At 35.6% G+C, this 25056-nt stretch overlaps 2 protein-coding genes across 9 annotated transcripts in view; one reads left to right on the plus strand and one right to left on the minus strand.

Moving 5' to 3' along the window:
- The window catches only part of ECD (ecdysoneless cell cycle regulator), a 32107-nt gene extending 28275 nt beyond the window's left edge, over nucleotides 1–3832 (plus strand). The window contains exon 14 of the mRNA XM_036223603.1: nucleotides 3683–3832. Within this exon, the coding sequence (XP_036079496.1) occupies nucleotides 3683–3706 (24 nt within the window). The 3' untranslated portion in view covers nucleotides 3707–3832. The remainder of the gene's footprint in view (nucleotides 1–3682) is intronic.
- Nucleotides 502–14831, minus strand: NUDT13 (nudix hydrolase 13). Of its 8 annotated transcripts, XM_016156930.2 has the most exons (11): nucleotides 14722–14830; nucleotides 10354–10538; nucleotides 10211–10283; nucleotides 9751–9842; nucleotides 7042–7181; nucleotides 5601–5735; nucleotides 4659–4765; nucleotides 3751–3876; nucleotides 3474–3585; nucleotides 2655–2809; nucleotides 502–1626 (listed from the first exon to the last, which is right to left on the minus strand). In XM_016156930.2, the coding sequence occupies exons 3-11, from the start codon at nucleotides 10253–10255 to the stop codon at nucleotides 1426–1428; spliced, it is 1113 nt and encodes a 370-aa protein (XP_016012416.2). In that variant the 5' UTR covers nucleotides 10256–10283; nucleotides 10354–10538; nucleotides 14722–14830; the 3' UTR covers nucleotides 502–1425. The 8 variants fall into 8 exon arrangements, 7 of the variants coding, with proteins under 7 accessions (XP_016012416.2, XP_016012418.2, XP_036079499.1 ...); XM_016156932.2 differs by lacking the exon at nucleotides 10211–10283; XM_036223606.1 differs by lacking the exon at nucleotides 10354–10538 and having other exon boundaries at nucleotides 14722–14740.
- Nucleotides 14832–25056: the final 10225 nt, after the last annotated feature.

The following is a 25056-nucleotide window of genomic DNA, read 5'->3' on the forward strand; positions in this document are numbered from 1 at the left end:
TTTTTCCTTCTACATGCTGGGTTCAACTCAGGTCAGGGCAAGCCGCCAATGTAACATGACAATCAAGTCCCATCACATATCCCTCAACATTTCATAATGAAGGCACTTTGACGTCTCTCAAAGCAATGATGGTTTACTGGCAATAGTGAGAGCAATGACCTTTTGGGATCAAAAGGAAATTCGGTGCTTCAACTTTTCAAGTTCTAGAATCTCTTTTTCTTAGTCTAATGGGACCTTGATGTGTGAGTAATCTTAGAGTCTCTCACTTGTGTCTTTAATCACAAGTTAGTTCCTAAAATCACCCGAGGATACAACTCTTTCCTCAGCCATTCCTCTTTTCAAACTGACCTCTAACAGTATTTCTTGTGCACATTGCTTCAGTTGTTCTACAAACTTGGAACATTTGTCACACTAATAAAGAGATTCTTTTTCTCCCCTCCCTCCTTCAAATTCTCACTTTCTGCAATTTCCTCACTTCATAAGACAAAAATACACCTGAACAAAGGTATATAAATTTATTTTATTTCTTCCTTGTCTTCCCTGTGACAAGGGATAGAATGGCATCTAGGAATGATGAGAAATCCTAAATTTAGTTTATCGCCTAAAACTCAAGAAATGGTTCATCCTCACTAATCTTTTAGTTGAAGTTACAGCACTTACTGACATGCAGATGGCAGCAACCATTTTACATTTAGGAAAACAGGAATGGCAAAGTGATAATCTTTTCTTTGGGTTACAAATTGAGTAAGTAACAGCAAAAAAAAACTTACATCTTGGGCCCCACTGGGATGCAATTACCTCAGTAGAACACCATTGCATCTGATTACAGAGTACTCTGAGGAAAACCTTAGCTCCCATTTTCCTCATCCCTTCAGATGACTTAAAGAAATATGACTTTTATTTAACTACCAGGTACAACTTAATTACCTGTACATGAATTCAAAAATGTTATGTCATGCTATTTTTCTTAATTCTATGAGAATAAAAAATAACTCAGTGAGTTGAGGTTTGCTATATATATTTTCAATACTAAGGTAAAAGTTTTAACCAAAACTATACCAGGCACATTTTGGTAGTTTATTATAAACCCACCATTAACAAGCCATATGCCAAAATATGTTTGCTTCTAAGGCCTAGAAGAAAATGGGTGAACAAGGGCCTATATCCAAACTAACACTTCAGCCTTTCTTCTGATTTTGACAGTTGTCATCTCATCAGTTTTTCTTCTCACACTGGCATTTTTGATTGCCTATGAGTAGCAACTTCTTTCCTTAACACTGCTTGTAGAGGTGTCTCGCTGTAGGCTTATCTTCTGCCTTATGAGGTTAGCCTGGAGATGGCCTTTTGTTACCTCCCTGTTATCAGCTGATTTCTGATATGCCTCTCCAGGATACTGTGGAGGGAATCTACGTGGCCTGATCTGAGCTAAGCAGGCAGAGAAGAACAGGTCGATTTTTCCACCCACTCTTTAATCAGTTGGTTGGCGATGGCTAACTTGGGGGGCAACCAGAATGGGAAAGCCCCATTCTGTTGCTGAGTATGTGGATCATTTCTCTTCAGGGCTGTGATCACCTCATCATGACTGAACCAGGCAGCTGCTTCTAGTTCTCTGAAGTTTACCTGGATCTGAAAGACAAGGAAAAACAGAATGTAAGGTTAGGAGCTACAAAATTTAGAATACTATGGCCAAAGGTGAGAAAATGGCTCCAGAACTGAACAATTTTAGAAGATAATACCCAGGATCCACAGTATTGGGAGATAATCAGTTCTATATGTTGTCCCGAAACAAAAGAGGCATAATTAAGAGATGAGAGTTATGTATATACATTTTAAAAATAGTTTTAAACCTCATTTAAAAAATTCTGGAAGTACAAATACTATTTTATTAAGTATTACTTAACAAATACTACAAATATTAAGAGTGGTTAACATTGAGGGGTAAATTATGAATAATACTTGTTTTTCTTTGTGCCTCTATTGGTTGTATAACTTTCAATTTAAAAGAACATACAAATGTCACTCTAAAGGATAAAAGTTAATTAATGATAAAATTATAGTGCCTTCTTTGTAAGAAGCAAAGTAATACAAACTGGGAAGCTGAGACAGATTAGATATTCATTGTATAGAAACCAAAACACACAATAGACAGACTGGCAGATAGGGACCACATCATCTGTCAGGGATGCTACAGACGAGGAAGATGAGGTTGGATAATACAATATCTAAGTCCCTTTCAAGCAGAAGTTCCTTTAATTATTATATAATTCATAATTATTAAGCATAATTACTAATCCGCAACATCCTAACTGACTTGAGCAATAAGCTCAATCCTGAAATCAGTCATTAAATTTAATATATTTATTGTGTGCGTACTCTACATAAGATGCTCTGTTAAGTCCTGATGATGAAAGATAAATTCTCATGATTGAAATATATGAAGGATGAATGGTGATCATGTTGGCACTCCCAGTTTTTATGGTGATTATTTGTTTCCTTTATGAGATTGCAAATTCCTTAAGGGTTTAAATCATAGTTTATACATCCCTTTATAATCTAGACATTGCTGGACCAGACAAGGGCTTAATAAGCACCTACTGACAAGCTTGGATGAGGCAAAGGGAATATCAAAGCATAAGAGAAGCATCAGAACTTACCTCTGTTTGCCCTGGTTTCACAGTTGCATGACAAGCAATCATGAGTGAGCTATTAGGAAAGGGCCAATGCTGAGATGCAGAGTATTGCAGTCTTTCTATCTCCAATCCCACCTCTTCTGCAACTTCTCGTCGGACAGCCTCTTCCACACTTTCACCTACAAGCACTCAAATTAATTCAGGACAGCCCTGTAGTAGGAAGGGTGATACAGATGCCCATTTGTGAAAGGAGCACAGAACTGGCCCCAAAGTGTCAATGAAATACTCGGGGAGCCTTAAATTTCTGAGTCTACAACCCAAGTCTGGAGTTGGGTGCTAAACTATCATACTTAAACCTACAAAGTTAGTTATAATGCAAAATAAAAAGTGACAGTGGAGAGGTTACTGCTGCCCTCAGCTTTAATAAAATTCTAATGCCATGTTTCACTATTTGCAAATTTTACCCCAATAAACAGGAAAAAAACCCTTTAAATAAATATTAAATTCTAGTTAATATTATGCATGCTGAACTATTTAGGGAGAAGTATACTAACTTCTGCAATCTGCACATCAAGAAAGACTGATGGATAGAGGAATGAATAGATAGGTATGTGATAAAGTAAGTGTAAAAAAATTACAGAATCTAGGTGCTGAGTGTATAGGTTTTCACTGTATAGTTCTTTCAACTATGCTGTGTGTTTGAAAGTTTGCCTATAAAATATTGGAAAATTACAATGCCATTTTGTCAGGACGGAAGAATGTGCTTGAGACTCCAAGTCAAATAACTACTGTTGATAAGCTTTTGTGTCCTCCATGTTATCTGTACATGCCCTAGCTCCTTACCTATATCACAAAAACCTGCCAAGGCAGAATACATTCCCTTGGGAAAGGAACTCTGGCGGGCAAGCAGGCATCGAGTCCCATCTGACACCAGAGTGATCACTACAGGAGCCATCTAGGAAAAGGGGATGGAAACTTAGACGCTAGGGCTTTGGGGGTCTGTTAATGGGATGAAGGAATAAATAATTAAGGAAATCTTTTTAATTGTACAGCCTTCCATCCCCAGAACAGAGTAGCGCACAGCCTTCTTGGATTACTGTCCTTTTAAAGCAATTCTTACCTGTGGATAATAGATGATCTTATTGGAAGGGCACACACGCTTGCTGCCTGCGACGTTCTTCTTGGTGGGCTGCCCACTTCTACTGCAGAACTGATGAGCATCATGCCAACGGAGGAGCGCCTGAGCCTAGGAATACGAGGATGGGCGTGGTTTCGTTTGGAGAGAATGTAAGGCTCATCTGTAAGAGTGCTGGACCTAGAATTTAGAGAAACTCAAAAGGAAATGCTAATCCCTTTCCAGCTCATCTACTTTAAATGGTTATTAACTGTTTAAACATCCAAATAAGGAAACTATCTGAACATATTCCTCCAGCACCTGACATATGAATAAAAGCATATTTTTGAATTTATTAAAATTATTTGAAATATATATAATATGTAAAGTATTAACACCTATATACTTAAGACCCAGATTAAAAAGAAAACATTTCCAATATAGTTGAACACCCCAACATGTATTCCTCCCCAATAAAGCTGGATATTTTTTTTGCAAATAAAAAATGTTTAGAGATATCTCTTTAAGTAGACAATTGAAAGCACTTTAGCAAGTGAAATGTAAGGCTGTGAGGACAAGTCATTAAAGCAATAAAAAATAATTTTTCTTAAGAAAAACACAATGCTGTATATGTCATGCTATGGGTCATTAAAAATATTTATAAAGCTGATAGATCTCATTGCCATGTCTTTAGGAGAAAAGAGTCCTGACAGCGATCCAGTCAAAAATAAGGGCAAAAGAAAGAACAAGAAATGTCCCTACAGCACATTGTCGTTCTGCCAAGGTTTGTAGGAAGAACTATAATCTGCCAAAGAAGAAATCAAATGTAGCTCTACGTCTGTTATGCGTGCATGTATTTGCCCTTATAGACTGCTTTACTAAATTTCCTACAGAACTGAGAAATCAGAATCTACCGTGGATAGCAAGGAGGCATCCTTCACATTCAGCCAAAAGAGAGCCTTTCTCAAGTCAACGAAAGATCCCTTGAGCTCCATCTCCATTTCAGGTTTCTGTAAGGAAGCTAGAAAAATTAGAAAAAAAGAAAAAAAATGAGACAAATGTCAAACTTTGCTTTGGGGCCTCTCTCAAGTATATCCTGTTAGAACAGTGTTTCCCAAATCTCCTAATAATACTCAACTAGGGAAAATAAAAAATACACAAGTTCCCAAGCCCCTACATGGAGACTGTGAACAGCAGGTGTGTGAGGCCCAGAAATCATTTTTTAACAAGCACCAGGTGATTCTTATATTCAGGAAAATTTGGGAAACATTACAGCATAGTACTGTATCACAAGATCCTCGTCAGGGCAATAAGAAAATTTGCACTAGCCATACACTATCCCTGGAAAAGGGATGAAATGGCACCTCTAAGCTATCTGAACTTCATTCCAGCATCATTACGTTTGCACCCATGTCCCGAAAGAGAAGAAAAGCCTAATAGGAGCCATGAGGCTATAGTAAACTGGTTCTCAAATGCAGGTCTGAAGACCCAGATCTACTCCAAGGTAAAATGTTTATTCACTTGTTTGATAAGAGAACTAAGAATGATGTCTTAAATTTTAAAATGTTTCTTATGAAATAGTTAAGACAGATAAAATGTATAAGGGTACAGAGAATAATACAATAAGCATCTGTGTACCCACCACCTAGCTTAGAAAGAAAACTTTAAAATGTCCTTTATTTTCTTTTAAGTGATGATGATATTAGATGGTAGTATTTTTTTATGTCCTAACTTTAAAAAAATAGAAAATTGATAACCTTTCTGTATTCATAAACTTTTCTTTGAAATTTTACTATCATGTGAAATCCTAAAGTCAGAACCACGGCAAAATACCCATTAGGAATAATGCTATGTACCATTTATGGAAGAGGAGCCGTTTAGACATAGATCCAGAGCAAACCATGCTTCATGCTGTTCGGAGCATCCAATCAGCACAGAATCTTCTACTCTTTGTGTGTCCTGTCCAAACTTACGCAGGAGCCTTTCCAACTCTAAGAAACAGAAAATGAGAACAGAGAAAAATATGGGCTTTAATTAAACCACCAAATCTATATGAAATTTATAGGAAATCATCTACTTCAGCTTAAAATAGGTATACTGGCTTCCAGCCACTGCCCTGCAGCTAATTAGCTACATAATCTTGGTCTAACCACTTAACCTCTCTAGGCCTCCATTTTCTCATCAGCAATCTGAGGATTTTAAAGAAGCAATTCTATGTAACACTGTATTACTCTCTGATCGTATCTCTAGTTCAAAAGTTAACTTATTATAGCACTAGAGAAAAAAAGTGTCACAAGTAAAATGGTAGAGACCAAATAAGTACTATAATTTAGTCTCCAGATTATGCTGTTTTGGGGGGCAAAGTAGAATATTGGGATCTCATCTGAGTGAGATCCCAATTTATATAAAACAAATGCTATATAGGGTGAAAACCTATCCTCCTGTGCATAAAAGACTCATATTTATTTGCTCATAATACAACAAAACATTGCTAAATCTCAAAATGTTTAGTGCCTACTGTGGGCATCCTTATATTCTGCACTACCTATCCAAGTTCATAATACAACAAAACATTGCTAAATCTCAAAATGTTTAGTGCCTACTGTGGGCATCCTTATATTCTGCACTGCCAGAAACTACCTATCCAAGTACTCCAACATTGACTCATGGAGGAAATTCACTGTCAATGTATTTAGAAATCAATGTATAGTGACACATAAAACTAAGGTTAGAATCTTGAAAGCCAAATCCCAATGGCTTAGGTATCTCCAGTTATTTACCCTAAAAGAGTGCTTGAGTTAAATTAGTTTTAATTCACATTTCATTTTGACCTTTCTAGGAGAAATGAAATCATGATGTACATCTTGGCCAGTTTAACAGTGTTCGACTCCACGGAGGCTGGAAATCACTGGTCTAAGGCCAGGGTTGGCAAAATCTTTTAGGTTTTTGAGCCATATAGTCTCTGTCACAACTACTCTGCTCTGCCATTATAGTAAAAGCAGCTATAGACCATCTGTAAATGAATGAATGAGTGCTGCTGTGTTCCAATAAAAATTTATTTACAGAACATAGCAAGTTCCAATTTGGACAGCAGTTTTGCCCACCCCTGGTTTAAGGCAGTAGTGGTTCATACCATCACCAAACATTTGACTGGGCAACACAGGTTTATACACTAAATAATCAGCAGAAGCAGTTTGAAATATATGGACTCTAAAGTTGGAAGATCCTTGTCAGGGATTCAATATGGACTGAATTCTGCTGAGTGGGATCAACTCTACTGGTCCACTTAGGACTTACCTAATAGGCTATGCTGGGGGGGCAGATATTGATGTTCTGATTGCTGAAGCAAAGGAGCCAGGCTATGAAAAAGGTAAAATGCTCCTGTCTGCTGGGCTTTTTTACATGCATCATCATCTTCCTTCAGTTCAAATAAATACCTGTATTTTGAGAAATTAAGCATTACAAAACCACATTTAGTTACATGTATAGCATTCATCTTTGAGAATTCTGTTCCTGCATCCCTCTTCTCCCATAGTTATTTCCATTTTTTATTTATTTACATCCTAAACTGCTCTATATAAAGGATTTGAGGTGGCTACAGGCAATCATTATCTCCTTTGTCCTACAGTATACCTTGCCAATACTTCTGTGGGTGCACATGTGTTGTACTATCTTCATTTGTCTGTCTCCTCTGAAAGACTATGATCTCCTTAAGGGCAGGGTCTGCCTTAGTTCTGTATCTCCAGTAATTAGCATATCGAATGGCTCAATTCCATAAATATTTATTGAATTGAACCTTAAGGGTAATAAATATTTACTGAATTGAACCTCAAGGTACTTTCCCAATATTACACTGTGAGGCAAGAATTTACGTGCAGTGGATTGAAAAAAAAACAAGTACAGTGATAAAACATCAACCACAGAATACCGAGAGATGGGAGCAGACTTCGATACTGCTGACAAAGAGCAAACTAATACCTTCGGTAACTCTCATTCAATCTAGGGAAGATAAAGAGCAAATTTTATCTTCAATCTACTCTTGTTTCAAACATCTAGTCCCCCAGGTGGACACCATTTGCTCCTTATCTTTACCAAAGGGACCACTGATGGGAAAGTGAAGGCATTACTTGAAGCCATTATTTAATAAGTAATATTTTCAGTAGCCAAAATAAAAATGTAGAAAAGAGAACATTATATAATTAACTTATCTAAAAGAAATAGTACTGGGACAAGTTATAGGCTTTCCTGGTACCTTCATTAAGGATGGCCTAAGTCTATCATTTCAAGAGCCTTGGGAATCAGGTCAGGGTCCGCATGATTCAATGGGGAATGGCTGTGGAATCTCCTTCTGGGGCCTTAGGGATAACTGTTTTTGCCTGTTGAAAGCCCTGAAACAGACTCTTGGGTATATGGCATATTTTGTAACTTAGGTGGGAAACACAGTTTACAGATATCTTCTGTAGGACTAGGGAGCTTTTTTTGTAACACCAGTGGGCAGAACTAGCTCAACATAACATTATAAAGCAAAATGATAAATACACCCCAGCAACATCTTTAAGAACCTATTTTTGACTGTGATAAAAGGGGTTACAATGATCTCTTTATAAACACCAGACAAAAGAAACCTGAGATATTCATACTTGTGATATTTTTAAACTTATGAGTGACTACAGCCTCCTGGGGCAAAGACTCAGTGTATGTCAAAGGAGAGACATGTGCCACTCAGAAGCTACCAAAAATAAACAATAGAACAAACAGTTGCCTTCGTAAAAGAACAAAAAGAGTGGTACAACCGGTACTTTGCCCTAATGACCCTAAAAAGCAAAACACCCAGGTTAAGGTCTTAAACCTGGGGACTCTGGAACTGGGACTGAGATCCAAAATTTTCTTATATTCTTCTTGATCAGAAATACATTTTCTAAAAATTCACTTTCCCCTTTAGTTATAAATTGCATGGAAACCATAAAACTAAGATCGAACTTAAACTTTTTTTTTATTTTTATAAAAGTAAAAAATTGTCTATAAAAATCAGAAAATACAGCAATCAGTTTTTCAAAAAAGGAAAACCAAGAATCCCACAGCTCAGAGATGATCAATGTTTATACCTTGGAATGCTCCAAACTATCAGTATTATGCATCTATACATATATAGGTCTACTTAGAATCATACCTACTAATTCGTAGCCTTTTTTTCTGAAACAGATTAAAATGTTTTCACACCATATTTCTTATTGATAGAATTTTATTCATTTCTCATGATTTTGATACATTTTTAAATATATTTATCATTTTAACATACTCACCTTTTAGACTAATAATTTTGTTATTATTCTCAGAGTCTTAGCCCAAGAACTGCAAATAACCTAAATGCCCAACAATATCTAAAACAAGTACTGCAATTTTGTTGTGTTCTCACTCTTTCTCATATAAGATTATACACTTATGTGCCTTTAAATTTTGAACTAGGCACTCATGTTTGATAGAGCTTTCCACATGGGAAGTCCTGGTTGTGAATGTAGCCCTCTAGAGGAGTTTGACATTTGCTTCCCAAGGGGCCCCAGGAGTATTATAAGTCTAGGACTACTACTTAAATTATTTTCTTAGGTAAGGGGTTTTGGAGCCATACCATATAGAAAGTACAAATTAAAACCCCAAAACTGTGTGATTTCAAATTCACATATTTCAGGTATGTCCAGACTGAGATAAAGAAGTCCTTTATCAATAATACTTTAGTGCCTACTATGTCCAGGTACTATTTTATGCACTAAGAGTACCATAGTGCAAGAGATAAAGTTCCTATCTTCATAGAAATTATATTTTAAGTATGTCAGATATTTTAGATATTATTGGAGATTTAGTTTGTTTAGAATTTTTCCAATTATAATATTCAATGAATATCCTTATATATAATCATATGACCTTAATCCTCAATATAGAATTTTGAGATTTTTATAATTTAATGGGCCAAAGATAGAATAATCAGAGTTCAGTTTGGTCAAAACTCACCGGGTCTTAGTGATGTAGGTTGATAGCAGCCTATAGCACCAAAAAGATTTTCTCCTGAAAGCAATTCCACAATACAGGGACATTGTCAGTTCCTTAGAAGAAAAAAGAGTTAAATTATAGTAGGCAATTTAAAGTAATGAATCACCAAGAGAGTTATCCTTTAAGCCAGAAAAAGATGATCTGGCTTCTAAATTGTTATTCTTCCACTAACTAGCAGTGGGATTTTAACTTTTCAATGCCTCTTTTCTAATCTACAAAAGTAAAACCTGTTCTGCCTACCTAATGTGTTGTTTTGAGAATCAGCAAACAGTCCCCAAGAAATATGGCTTGTCTTTCCATTTTGTGGAATTGTTGCTGGGAGGTACTTGCCAAGCCAAGGCCTACATTTCTCTCTTCCTTTGTTTCTAAGTAGGGCCAAAACTAAATCTTAGCAATAGAATGTAAGTGGAGTGATGTGTACCTCTTCTAGGCTGAAGCAGTTAAGAAGTGGGTAAACATTTTCCATCCTCTTTTCCCCTTCTGCTTGGAAGACTCTGAAATGGCAGAGCTGTTAGATGGAGAAGCTTGGATCCTTGAACTATTACATGTAGAAATGCTACTCACCAACCAAAGACAATTTGTGGGTGAGAAACTTCTACTGTAGGAAGCCACTGAAATTTCAGTTTGTTACAGCAGCTAGAATTACTATAATAGACCAAGTAAGCCTGGGAGTGTCTCCAAAGTAATGCAGCCAAGTTTCTCAGAATACATGAAACCAAACTCCTTCTGAATATGAAGTAGGAAGAATCCTGTAGATAAGAAAAATGTAAAATCATGGCTATTCAGAAAATATTTCAAAATGTAGCTCTGTAAATCTACATGGATCTAAAATATTTTCTATTTTTTGCATCTCATTGTGAGAGGAAAAAAATGATCTATCTTAAGAATAAACTCTTCAAACAGTGATTCTTTTTAAATTATATATCAATATTTTATTTCCTATGAAAATTATATTTCACATTAACGATAAAAAGTCAAGAAGTTCCACTGAAACAAAAAAATCAATACAGTTAAATAACCAACCACCCTTTTTACTGAGCCCAAGGAAAGCAAGCTTTGATACTAAAACACTGAGGAACATCTAAAGTTTAGGCCTACTTTTTGGTTGCATAATTTTGAAACACCAATGACTAATCCTTGGACAGTTTTTGCTACCTTTATCCTAGCCAAGGGTAAATTATATTTAGCAAATGACGTTCAACAAAGTATTTACTGAGTACTGACTTTATGCAAGGGCCCTTAAGGAATACAAAAATGTACAGGATGAAAATTCTCCCTGCAAGGGACTCCAGCAGGAGAGAGAAAATAAATAAACAACTTTCACGGAAGGCGATATGTGATACGTGGGTTACAAAGCATTCCAGGAGGGTATTAAAAGTATAATCACTATTTTAATAACCAAAAGACTTGTGTGATATGCAGAAAGAATGTATTTAAAGTCAATGTTTATGTCTCCTATACAGCTCTGAGAATGTAAATCAGTACAATACTTTTGGAGGGCAATTTTGGAATATCTATCAAAATGTTAAATAAACATTTCCCTTCACCTAGAAATTCTAGGAATTTATCCTAAGAAGGAAAGGATATGTACAGAAATGTTAATTGAAAATTATAATAAAAGGGAATAATACATAGCTGTTAAAAATAAACATAAGTAACAGTAGAAAAATATATATGTAGTAAGAGGGAAAGATATTCAGAATATATTACATAAGAAAAGCAAGTAACATTTGGTTGGTTTAGCATGATCTAATTAATTTATAAAGAAGGATATATATATACATATATATGCATATATATGTATATGTATGTGTATACACACACAAACACACGTGCGCATACACACACACACATACCAGAATACATAAATTAGATAGGTATTTTTATTTTTAAAGTGACTAGAAGTACACATGCCAAACCGTTAACAGTGACTATTTGGGAGAGTAGGATAGAGACAGTGATTGAAAAGGGCACCTATAATTTTTAGTTTATACATTTCTGCACCTTTAAAAAAGTTTCAACATGTGTACATACTCCTTTTACAATAAAATAAACTATGATAGTAGTTCCTGGGACTAACTGTACAATGAGGCTATTTCCAGGTCATTGTTCCCAGTAACACCTCATTACATTTCCTGAGAGCCAAAAGGAATTTCTTTGGTGAACTCGTTGAATCCTAAGAACTGTAAGGGCTATTTGGTTATAGGTATGACTACCAACTAACCTGTGTGGCCCACTGCACTTAGCTGGCCGACATTTGGCCTAGTTTTTGCTACTAAATTAACCTCACCCATTGTGGAGTTTCATGACCTGCCACCCCATTGAATGGTCTCAGAGTTTGTAGAAAACATAATAAAGTTCTTGATGTAGCTTTTAAAAAATATCAGTAATCAAAAGGAAACTAAGACTTATTTTAACTGAGAATTGTACCTTTATTGGTACAGTCCTATCCTGATAGACAATGAGTAAGTCTAATTCCTTTTCTAAGTGGTCCCTTATATATTTTTATATACCTCTTATATAAAAACAATATAGAGACTATTTAAAAGTCAAAGAAGAGAAAACAATTTCCTTAAAATTCAGCTTTAACTGTATTTTTCTCAAATAGATCATTTAAATTATAAAATTAACTATATTACAGGACATTTGGAAAACAGAATTGTGAGGACACTCATAATATCACCACATAAATATATCTTATAATTTAGTATGTATTTCCTAGTCTTTTTACAGATATAACTTTTATATAATTATAATCAGAGGACATAATTTTCAGCTTGCTTTTATGAAAAATGTTATAAGCAGTTTTCTGTTTTTATAGCATCTTCATTATTTGGGGGGGGGTACATAATATTACATTCAAGAAGACTCATCCTGATTTTGCTAAACATTCTCCTGATATTAAACATTTATTTTGCTCTGATTTTAAATTACCAGAAATAAAATACCACCTAAATAACCCTGTGCTGATATTTTCAAGTTACTTCTTTAAGATGAGTTACCCAAAGTAGAATTATCAGGACAAAATTTATTTTAAAATCATATGGCTCTTTCCACACATTGCTGTACTTACTTTTATATTTCTTTGATCACTACAGAGATTGAGTGTTTTCAGATTTAATAGTCCTTGTTCCTTTTGTAAAATGTCTGATGTCCTGTGCTGACTTATTGTAATTTTAGTCTACTTTTGACCGTTCTAATTTTTTAAATATTATAGTACATTTACAGTATTCTCCACAATGTGATCACCACAACGTATTATGTGAACCAACTGCAATATTTATTGCTTTTCTCTTTGAAACAGTCATTCAGATTGAACCTCAGTACAAAAAAAGAGGTTCTTTTAAGTCATTAGGATGTGTGGGATTACCTTTAGAATGAAAATATAATTTTTTACATCCCTATACTATTTAGAAATGTAGTGCAGGAAAAATCTGCTACTTTTTTTTCTGAAATGGTTTGTGATTTTTCAGTCTTTTGGGGATCTTCGGTGTGATGTGTTATTCAAACTGTATAGGCCCAAAGGTTCAGATTTCATAAACATGCTGGTAAACAACTAGTAAAACATGCTACCATACTCATATTCAGCTAGCCACTCAAATGCCACATTACAAACAGAATAGTTGTTTTTGTTTGAACTGGCAACTATTATTGTATTTTATACCTGATGGCATATACTGAGGATAAAAGTTCATTATTTGCAAAGTAAATTTGGCAGAAAATACTAGCGCCATTATTTTACTTTATATTACAAGCTCAGGCAGGCCTTTTATTTTGTTTATAGTGCAAGGAGGGGTCAGAGAAGTAAGCACTGGAAAGACTCAGGCACTTTTATTCTTGGCTCTCTCACTGACTGAACTTGACCTGGGGCTGTCACCTAACTTTGTCAGAACGTGGCTTCTGTCCCACTTCTTACAAGGAAAGGAAGGAGAGAATATGGATCTAAAGCATATTACAAATATGTCAGGATCTGCTTACCTAATTTTCAGATGTTAGACTGTAAAATCCTTAAAGTTTATGATAGCATCTTCCCTATCTACAGTGTCTAGCGCAGTCCCTATCACAATATGCATGAATGAATGAATGAATTTATCCCATTTTACAGAAAGATAAAGCTTTGAGAAGTTAATCAATCTGAGGTCACAATATAGGGAACAACAGAGTCAAACCCAGGGATATCTGGCTCCACAGCTTATGTTTTAATAAGAATTACATGGGAAAGTATTTTGCAACATTCATCTATTACTTAATTTTTAAAAAGTACAATGACTGATAGAGATGAAAGGTAATGTTATTTTTACTGGAAACTATTAAATGATAAGGCAAGTCCTTTATGATTAACAATTTCTCTCAACCTCCTATAATGAATTATTCACACGTTTCTCATCCTGTTCATCTTAATAGAAGAAAGGTTAATTTATAAAGCACAGTATGGCAAAAAGGCCCATCTTGAATCTCTGGCTACTTTCACCAAGAGGCCCGATTTGATAGTGTTTGAGAGAGCCCTTTTCAGAGAGTCTTTTTTCATTACTGTGGACCAGAATGGGAATTATGCAAAACTGAGGGGCCATTAGGATATAGATTTGAAGGTCTAACTGACTAACTTTATGGTTTATTTTCTAAAAACTAAGTTTTCCTCTCTTAATTCAAAAATAATTCAGGCACAATGCCGAGAAATTAGCAAATTCCATTTTTAAACAACTCTTCAAAAAGTATCAAAAATTATTAGCTGTAGTTAATAAGATATTTCCACAAGTTATGATTCAAAGCTGTGGTCATTCTTTGGTTTCTGCAAGAAGGAAGAGGGACGAAGCTAAAATCGCAAAATGCTGTAACAAAGTGTGTGTTTTTTTTTTTAAGTTCTGATTATGCGTCCCCATAAAACACTCCTGTACTTAGAACCTGAACAGATTTCTGTCCTGCTGTACTCACTCTGAATTCTGTTGGGAGTGCTGTCTGTCACAGGCCTCAATAATCAGCAGAAACCAGGAAACATCGAACTTCCCTGGGAAGTTGGGCCTTCCTTTCCCAGAGGGACAATTGCTGCTTATGCCACACTTCCCAGAATCTTCCCAGAGATGCACTCTGGGAAATGTAGTTCAAACTTTATGTCATCTACCAGGCCCTTCAAAGTTAACCACGATTGTCAAAAGCATGCTTCTGCCACACTTCCCAGAATCCTCCTAGAGAAGTATTCTGGGAATTATAGTTCAATCTCTAGGCATACTGCTATGCCCTCCAACTGCAAAATTAGCCATGATTGTCAGAAGCGTGATCTTCTAAAATCTTCTGAATCCATTACCAGAAGAACTATTGTGTCTTATGAAAAGGCAAAGTAGCTTTAGATCCACTTTTTTTTTTTTTTTATGGTGACATTGGTTAATGAAATCCAATAAGTTTCAGCTGTACACTTTAACAGTGAGGCCTATATATATTTACACTGTGTGTTCACCTCCCATAGTTAAAATTCTTTCTGTCACCACCTATTCAACCCCCTTTACCTCGTCTACCTCCCCCCTCCTACCCCACCCCCTGCCTTCTGGTAGGTCTTATAGTCCATGTCCATGATTTTCTGTTTGTTTCTCCTGTTCATTTGTTGCTTTTAGGTTTATGTCCCACATATGAGTGATATCATGTGATTGTCAACTTTTTCTGTCTCCCTTATTTCGCTTAGCATGATTATCTTGAGGTCCACCCATGTTGTCGCAAATGGCAGTATTTCGTCTCTTCTTGTGGCTGAGTAATATTCCATTGTATATATGTACACAGTTTATTTAGTCAATCATCTATCGTAGAACACTTCCATGTCCTAGCTACCATGAATAATGCTGCTATGAACATCGGTGTGCAAATATCTTTTCAGATATGGATTTTTAAGTCTTTGGGATAAATACCCAGTAGAGGGATTGCTGGATCATATAGTAGATCAATTCTTAGTTTTTTGAGGAACCTCCATACTGTTTTCCAAAGTGGCTGTTCCAATTTGCAGTCCCACCAGCAAAGTGTGAGGGTTCCTTTTTCTCCACATCCTCTCCAACATTTGTTATTATTTGCTTTAGACCCATTTTTGAATAACAAGAACCTATCATACACAGAATGTCTATCATACACAGGTATTTGTGGGGAAAAGGGAGGAGTTTGGGGCAGGAAACCAGATAACTTTCAGCCTTTCCGTATCTCTAATTCTCTGGCCAGTTTAGAATTAGTTCTAACATTCCATGAAATTCTGCCGATTAAAACGGACAAGACTGTGTCTAGAAGTGTTTGAACTTATGATAGATTACATCCCTTGATCGACCAGGGCAAGAGGATTCCATTTGAATGAAAGTAGTTTCCCAATAAAACTACTTTGGTGCTGTTCTCTTTTTACTACTAAAGTTACTTGCTTATACAAGAAGACAGTTTTAAGGCCATGCAGTTAACATATATTTAATGAATACCAAATGTGCCTGTATTGTTACAGGCACAGAATATAGTAGAAAAGAAAACATGAAAATTTCTGTCATTGTGTAGCATACATTCTAGAAAAGGAAAGAAATTTAAAAAAAGTACAATGTGTCAGGTGGTTATAAGTGTTATGGAGAAAAATTAAGGAAGATAAGAGCATAGAAGATTTTGCTATGTATATAGTCAGCCTCAATGATAAGGTGATATTTTGAGTGAAGACCATGAAGGAACTGAGGAAGGAAGCCAAGTGGATATCTATGGAAAGAGATTTGTAGGCAGAAAAATCAGCAAATACAAAGGTCCTGGGGAAGAAATGTGCCTGGCAGGTTTGAGGAAAGGCTAGGACAAAGCATGATTGTTTAAAGAGGAGTTCAAAAAGTAGCCAACACCAGATCATGTAGAGCTTTACAAGTCTTAGAATTCTTACAGAGCCATTGTAATGCTTTTGGTTTTTACTATGAGAGGGATAGGATGTTACAGAAGAATTCAAACAGGAAAATGAGATGATTTGACTTAAATTTTTAAAAAATCACTCTGGATGTGGAGATAAGACTGTAGGAGATAAGAGTTATTAAAACTTTAATGTCATTGTTAAGGTATACCTAGGTTATACAGAAAGGAAAAGTAATAATTGCTCTGATTAGCTGACCAGTCATTTTTTTTGGTGGGGGTATGGGGAACCGCTCTATTAGCACTTACGCTTTTTATCAAAGTCTGTCTCTAGAAGGATTCTGGGAAGTATGACAGAGGCATGCTTTGACAATCCTTAAGGAAGGCAGGAAAAGTTTGAAGGAAACAAAATATAAAGTCAGTGAATTCCAAAGAGATGGAAAAGCATGCTTAGGGAAGGTTAGACTCTAATAATTTTTTTAAAATCAAAATAACTATATTTTTTAGCAACGAAGTGTTACATGCTATAATAATAAAAAAGATAGCGATATAGTCTGAATGCTTGCATCCTCCCAAAATTCATATGTTGAAATCCTAATGCCCTGTATAACACTATAAGGAGGTGAGGCCTTTGGAGTAGGGTGATTAGATCATGTGGGCTGAGCCCTGGTTAATGAGATTAATGTTCTTATAAAAGAAGTCTGAGACAGCTCCCTTGGCCTTTTTCCAACTGAGGATACAGAGGGAAGTCTACAGTCCACAATCTGGGTGTTGTTATTTTCACTTTATAGATGAGAAAACAGAGGCTTTGAAAGTAAAAAAAATTGTCCATATTACATAGCTAGTCCATACTGGGATTTTAACCCAAGCCTGTCTGACTCCAGACAGGACCTATAGCCTCGACTATCATAATGTACTATAAACCTGAGTTTTATCTCTGACTGAGTATGTGGAGCAGGGGAACTGAACATAAATATTGGAAAATACTGGAATGATAGAAATAATTTCATGTTCATAAATTAAAATAATATCACAAAGAGGACAATATTTCCTAAACTGATCTACAACTTAGTTTATCCTGGTCAAAATCCCAGTTACCTTTTTTTGCACAAGTAACAAAAGAAAAAAATCAGACTTTAGCAAAATTAAAAAAATTTTGCGCTACCAACAATATCATCAACTTGAAAAGACATGCCACAGAATGGGAAAAATTATTACCAGCCATACATTTGATAAGGGATTTGTATTTAGAAATAGGAAGAACACTTATAACTCAGTAATAAGGAGATAAATAACAATTTTAAAATGAGCAAAGGATCTGCATAGACATTTTTCCAAAGAAGGTAGAAACATGACCAACAAGTACATGAAAAGATGCTCAACATTATTATTAGCCATCAAAGAAATACAAATCAAAATCTCAATGAGATGCTACTTCATACCCGCTAGGATGGCCACATCAGAAAGGCAGAAAATGACAAGGAGTAGTGAGGATGTGGAGAAAATGGAATCCTCATATACTGCTTGTGGGATTGTAAATGGTGTAGCTGCTTTGGAAAACAGTTTGGCAGTTCCTCAAAAAGTTAAACATAGATTTACCAAATGACCCAGCAATTCTACTCCTGTATATACATATATGTGTGTGTATATACATTGTTATATATATATATATATATATATATATATATATATATATATATATATATCTCCAAGAGAAATGAAAACATGTCCACATAAAAACTTGTACACAAATTTTCAGAGCAGCATCATTCAAGATAGCCAAAAAGTAGAAACAATTCAAATGTCCATCAACTGATGAATGGATACACAAAATATGGTGTATTCATACAATAGTATTTTATTTGGCAATATAAAAGAATGAAGTACTGATATGTGCTACAACATAGATGAAGCATGAAAACATTATGCTAAGTGAAAGAATTCATTTGCAAAGATCACATATTGCATTTATATAAAATGTTCATTTTGTTTTTTTTTAAGTGATGAAAATGTATTATTGATTGTGGTGATGATTGCATAATTTCGTGAACCCCCTAAGAATGTTGAATTGCACACTTTAAACGGATAAGTGGTGTATTATTCGAATTACAGCTCAGTAAACCTGTTAAAAATATTTAACCAAATCATGAACTGTGTTAAACAGTTATAATGCATGGTTATTAAATATAACAAATATGGTATAAATAACTATAATCCTCATAGTTTTTAGGTCGAGGTAAAAATTGTCTTTCCTCAGACATGATTAAGTTCAAAGCAATGGCATGTGCTAATCATGTTACAAATCAATACTGTATACTCTTTTAAGGATTCAAATTGACCCTCAAATCACTGAATCCAAGCCTAGCTTTAGGTGGTGAAAGTAAATGTATTTAAAGATATGTATTTATTAATTTATTGAACAGATATTCACTGCAAGTCTATCATGTGGCATGCATCATTCTAGGATTGGGGATTCAATGGTGAATAAACATATTGTCTCTGCCATAAAAAATTAATAATGCATGCACATGTGTGTATGTCGTGTGTGTATATGTGTGTGTACATGAAAAAGCACGCATGTGAGACAACAGCCCATTTACTCAGTCTTTGACCAATTACAGGAGTGGTCATTAGGATATAGGGCATACCTGAGCAAACTTGGAGAGAAATTACAAGTTTATTCTGAAAGCAGGCTTATTGTTGGATATTGACTCACTTTATGTGGGACAAGAAATAGATCTTAGTAGACAGAGGTGGGAAGGGGTTTACATGAGGGCCCATTAAATAAGCCACAGGCTAAGAGCCCTGTCTGTTTGCATAGTCAGTGGTACCATAAACACTGGGAGTTCCTTATGCTTCTCTTTAAGAGCAAAGTACAACTGGGTTCCTTCTCCATCTTCTCAAACATGGAATAATACCTAACACGCAGCAGTGAATAGAACCAAGGCTAAAGGCCGTACTTAACTGGAAGACAAGATGAAACAGAACAACCAGGGTATTCCAAATCAAAATTAATTTTAATACATGATTTTATTAGTATAATGTAGTCACTGAGTATGATTTCCATGTCCTAGTAATTGAATTATTTGCTTTTCCTCTTCCCTACTTTTTAAAGAAAATGATTACCCATGGGCCATTTCATTATAGTTTCTAGTAATTCCATCAGAAATTTGGCAGAAGATAAAAAAGAAAAAGGTATAAAATTGTCAGTTTAATTATCAGTAAAAAGTTTGGCAAAAGGCTTTCAATAATGGGTTGTAACTATAGCTAACTTTCACTTCTCAGTGTCTTGTATAATTTCATCCATACCCCAATATCCAGAGGAGTTATGAGTATTAGACAAAGCATATACTGTGTGTAGTTATATTCCCAGAGCAAATGTAATTTTTTTCTGTTACCTAATCCGGTGATTATTTTACTGCTCAAGGCCTCAGTTGGAGATATTCCCAAATTTCTAATATTTTATAATGTAAGGATTATAAAAATACATGAGCATTAAGTTTTCAATGTTGGATGAAAAGAATTTGGAGATTTTCCCCCTGATTTACATTATCCATACTCTCCTCATTCCTACCTTACAATGGAAGCTTAAGTGGTATCTGTTATCTGTTATCTATTGTCACAGTAATGCTTCAAAAACAACTACAAAATCACAGAGACATACAAGGGTTTATTACTCACATACCTGGAGTGATTGGCTAGATGATTCTGCTGATCTTGATCAGGCTCATTTATATATCTCAGAGTGGTACATTGTCGATTATCTAAAGTGGTCTTGCCTGGGATGATGGAGGTGAGTGGGCTCTGTGCCACGTGTCTCTCAGTTTCTAGTAAGCTAGCACGTGCACATTCTTTTGAAGATGATGGCAAAGGGAAAAAGAGCAAGTGCAAATATGCAAGTCTCTGCTTGCATCACAGTCAAAGATAGCAGATGATCAGGCCCAGAGTTAAAATGGGAGGGTTTTTTTTACAAGGTTACATGGCAAAGGGTATTATGAGGGGTTTAGGCTGACTGCAAAGTTAGAGGGAACAGTATCCACCAGAGATAATCTTCATTTCTGATATCAATTGCAAGTTCAAAGGGTTCCCCAAACCACTCTTAATAGAAAGACTCATGGAACTCACTGAAAGCTGTTATACTCATAGTTATGGCTTATTACAGGGAAAGGGTACAGATTAAAATCAGCCAAGGGAAGCACATAGATGAAGTCCAGGGAAATACTAAACATGGAGCTTCTATTATTCTCTCCCCATGGTCAGGATGCATTACTGTCCCAGTATCAATGTATGACAATACATATAGGATGTTGCCAGCCAGAAAAACTCACCAGAGTACTGGTGTCCAGAGTTTTTACTGAGGATCCATCATCCAAAGCCCCTACCCTAAATCACACCGTTAATCTTTCTGGTGTGACCAATCCCTGCTCTTAGACTATTGAGTATAATCAATACCTACCCTAAATCACATTGTTAGACTATCCAGTGTGAATCATGGCTCCCAGGCAAATAAATCACACGTATCAGGCATGAGATTACCTCTCAGAAACTGAGAGCAAAAGCCACACCTCATTTTGGGCAAGGTAAATTTTTTTTACTACACTGGGGTGGATACAGAAAGTAGAAAGAAATTGGGACTATTAGTGCAACCAATTTAGCACAGCAGCTCTATTAAAAATATTCCTTAAAGTGATATAGAATTTGAAGCAGTGTTCTTTAAATTCAGGGTTGACTTACAAATTAACATTAACCATAGACTAATTACAGCCGCTGTAAGTAAGTATCCTTCTCTTTACCCCCTGTATTTATTAAGATTAAGACTAATAATTTCATTTCATAGTTTTTCTCAAAGTTATTGAAACAGATGTTAAAATTCATCAACTCTGGCTCTATGATTAAAAAACAACAAAAGAAAACCTCACACAATTCTATACTATACAGCATCCAATGATGATTACTCATATAAACATAGTAAGTACTTCATACTTTTCCAAGAACTTTAAAAACAACTATCTCAATTGATTCGCAATATGACTTCTTTTTTTTAATTTGGAGAATAACAAAATTTATCATAAAAATTAAAGCAATTCACTTAGGGACACCCTGCTTTACTGTTAATTGTGGACTAGAATCTGGGCTCACTGATTCTACCAATGCTTCTTCCTGAACAAAATATTTCTTCCCACCAAATATTATAATTCCGAGACTGAATGAATTCTGGGTCCTAAACTCTTGAGTCTTGCTTCACTAAGTAAAGTTGAGATTTCTGGCATTCTCGCCTGGTTTGTTTGAGCTCTTGGCAAGTTCGTTTGGGTGGAAGAATGCATAGACTGGCCAAACTCTACAAATCTTTCAGACAGCCAAGTCAAATGCTATTTGTTTATAAACAGAAACATTCTTATGAAATATAACATTGTTTTTAGTAAAAATATATTTTATATTTGTAAACATTTCCTATGCTTGACAGAAGAGCTGTTGGATATTTTCCTGCAAGCTATAGCACTTGAAAATATTTGATACTCAGTACTCAAGCTATTTACATCCAAAGAATGATACATTGCTAAGGCAAAATATCAGAAAATTGAGAACTAAATAATCTGAAAGAGCTGAACAATTCATAAATAGCTGTCAAAATTAATAAGTAACTGTCTCTTATTTACCTATATATTTCCAATGCCTGATACAATGCTTGGCATGTTATAGGTGCTCAATAAATATTTGAATGAATGAATAAATGAATAACTAAAATAGGCTTTCTTATTACAACAGTTGCTTGGTAAATGTAGTATTCTCCTGGCACCATTGTTTTCCTTTTGGAAAACAAATACATTTCCTTTGGGAATTAGAAATTTGTTTCAAAACAAGAGAACAGTTAAGAGCTGAGTTGGAGCCCATTCTAAAATGACTAGAGCTCAGGTACTATATCAGTTCAGATGTGTTCAATTACTTGCAACTAAAATTTGAGAAAACCCTAATTTGCTTAAATAATAAGGGAATTTATTAGCTTGCATAGCTAAAACATCCAATTGTAGGTCAGGCCTCAGATACCATTGGATTAAGGTTTTACTCAGTTTCTCTCAGCTCTGTTCTATTTCTTGCATTGGCTTTGTTTTCAAGTTGGCCTCTATTATGGTAGGAAAATGGCTACCAGAAGATCTTAAGGGTTATTTACTTTCTTGTTTCTATCCACAGAGTATCTCTACCTTTAGCCATGAATAAAAGTATTGGTCTTCACTTTATATGGATCAATTTAGGCTACAATTTCCACTTTCTGAGCCCCTATCCAAATAATTCCTGAGGTCAAAGAAACGTCATGAATTATTTAAGACCTGGGTTAAGTGCCCATCGCTAAACCAAGCACTGTGGCAAGACAGGCTGTTACGTAACTGTTGTGAATCAGGCTTATCGGGGCAAGGGGCCACCCCTGATTTGGGAGTAAAGTAAATTTCTTGGATCTGCAGTTTGATGAATTTTTAATTTTTGGAAAGTTTTCTGTCACTATCTTTGAACATAATTCTAAAACTCCATGTTCTCTCTTTCTGGGATTCCAACTACACATATGTAGGATTATTTAATATTATTCCACAGCTTTTAGACGTTCTATTCTACTTGTTTTACATTTCTTTTTCTCTTTGCATATTGGTTTGGATGATTTGATCTTCTTTTCTCAGCTGCGTTGAATGCAATGATGAGTCCATCAAAAGAAATATTCATCTCTGAATATCATGGAATTTTTCCCCCTACTGTTTCAATTTGATTCTTAAAATTTTCATCTCCCCACCAAAATTTCTCATTTGTTTATGCATGTTGTTCACTTTTTTCCCACTAGTTAGTTTGAAGTCCTTATCTGATAATTACAATATCTGGATCATCTCTAACTCCATTCTGTTGACTACTTTATCTCTCTCTCTTTTTTAATTTTCTTTTTTTTCCCCATTTTTATTTTTCAACTAAAGTTGGTATTTAATATTCATATCAGTTTCAGGTGTATAACATAGTGGTTAGAGACTACTTTATCTCTTGATGATGGATTTTTTGGGTTTTTTTTTGTATGTCTCATGGTTTTCTAATGAATGCTAAACACTGTGTGTAAAACAGTGCTATTTTCTGTAAGTAGTGTCTACACCTGGCAATGAACACACTTCTGTCAGGTTGTTATGTGGGGGGTAGGGTTGGGTGGATCAATCTAATTAGAAGTTGGGTTGGGCTGGGGGTTTATTGTTGCTATAGTTACCTTCATTACATCATAAACTTCAAATTTCTTTAGCAGGAAGGCATTGTTTTCTTGTGCTTAGTGTGGAAGTTGGGGTGCAAGAGAATTTTGCTCAGTGTTCCTACTTCCCCCTTGGGTTTCAATTGTTTCTAAATTCTTAAGCCACAGAGAAGTTCTCTCTCCACATCCACACTCAGCATTAGACTGGGTTTGTGATGGGGATTCTCTATTATCCTGGTCCAATCTTAGGTAGGCCCTATGTGCCTGGGCCTTGGGAAGTGGGACTTTTTCAGTCTCTCCATGCCATGGCAGCCATCTCAGGCTTTTTATTTACGGTTTGTCTTGGGCAAGAGTTTAACGCTCCTCCCTTAGCAGTAGTGGACCTCAGCTTGCCATCAGCATAGGATCCAGGGTCCAAAAGGGTTTTCTTAGGGAGACTCTAAGGATAGAAGCCTTTTGCTTTTTATTTCCCTCATCTACAAGAGATCCTTACCTGTGCCCTGGGAGCCAGAGGATTTGCTTTCCCTTCTCTAATGGCTTAGGGGTTTTGTTTCATTGGATAGAACAGCAGGAGGAAAAAGGGTAGGGTGAGGCTTTATGTCCAAATCCTAGCAGCTGCCAGCTCTCTCCCTTATGCCTGCACCGTTTAGGAGTTCTCTCTGGTCTTCTGCTCTGCCCCTAATCTTTCATCTGAGCACCACTAAACTTGTGGGAAGAACTTGAGTGCAATCTCCCCTTGTGTATGAGGCTCCCAACTGACATCCCAACCTACAGTTAGCCTTAAACATTTTGTTAAATTTTTTTCTGAGTTTTCTTCTTATTCTGCTAATGGTCTAAACTGTGTGTTCCACATCTCCTTGGAACTTGAGTTGCTTGTCTTTCAACTGCAGCTAACTAATATGCTCAGGAAATCATATGATTTTGTAGATTATCTGGCTTTTTTTCTCATTGTAAGTTAGGAGCAAAATTCTTTGCAATTTTTTACCTCCTAAAAAGAAGCAGAAGTCACATCTAAACAGAAAGACTAGGCAATTTGGAAAGTCTTACCAAGGTTGGAGAAGAAGAGAATGAGTACTAGGTAGACAATCCACAGTGTCCATTCCAGGTACAAAATATAATCAACAAATACAGTTCTGGTAATAGGTTTCATAAAGGAAAAGTTTCCCTTTTTTGTTTAGGTAGTATATAAGTTGCTATATAGATCAGGTGATGCTGCAGTT

Source organism: Rousettus aegyptiacus, unplaced genomic scaffold, assembly GCF_014176215.1.
Source record: "Rousettus aegyptiacus isolate mRouAeg1 unplaced genomic scaffold, mRouAeg1.p scaffold_m13_p_6, whole genome shotgun sequence".
NCBI classification, from domain to species: Eukaryota; Metazoa; Chordata; class Mammalia; order Chiroptera; family Pteropodidae; genus Rousettus; species Rousettus aegyptiacus.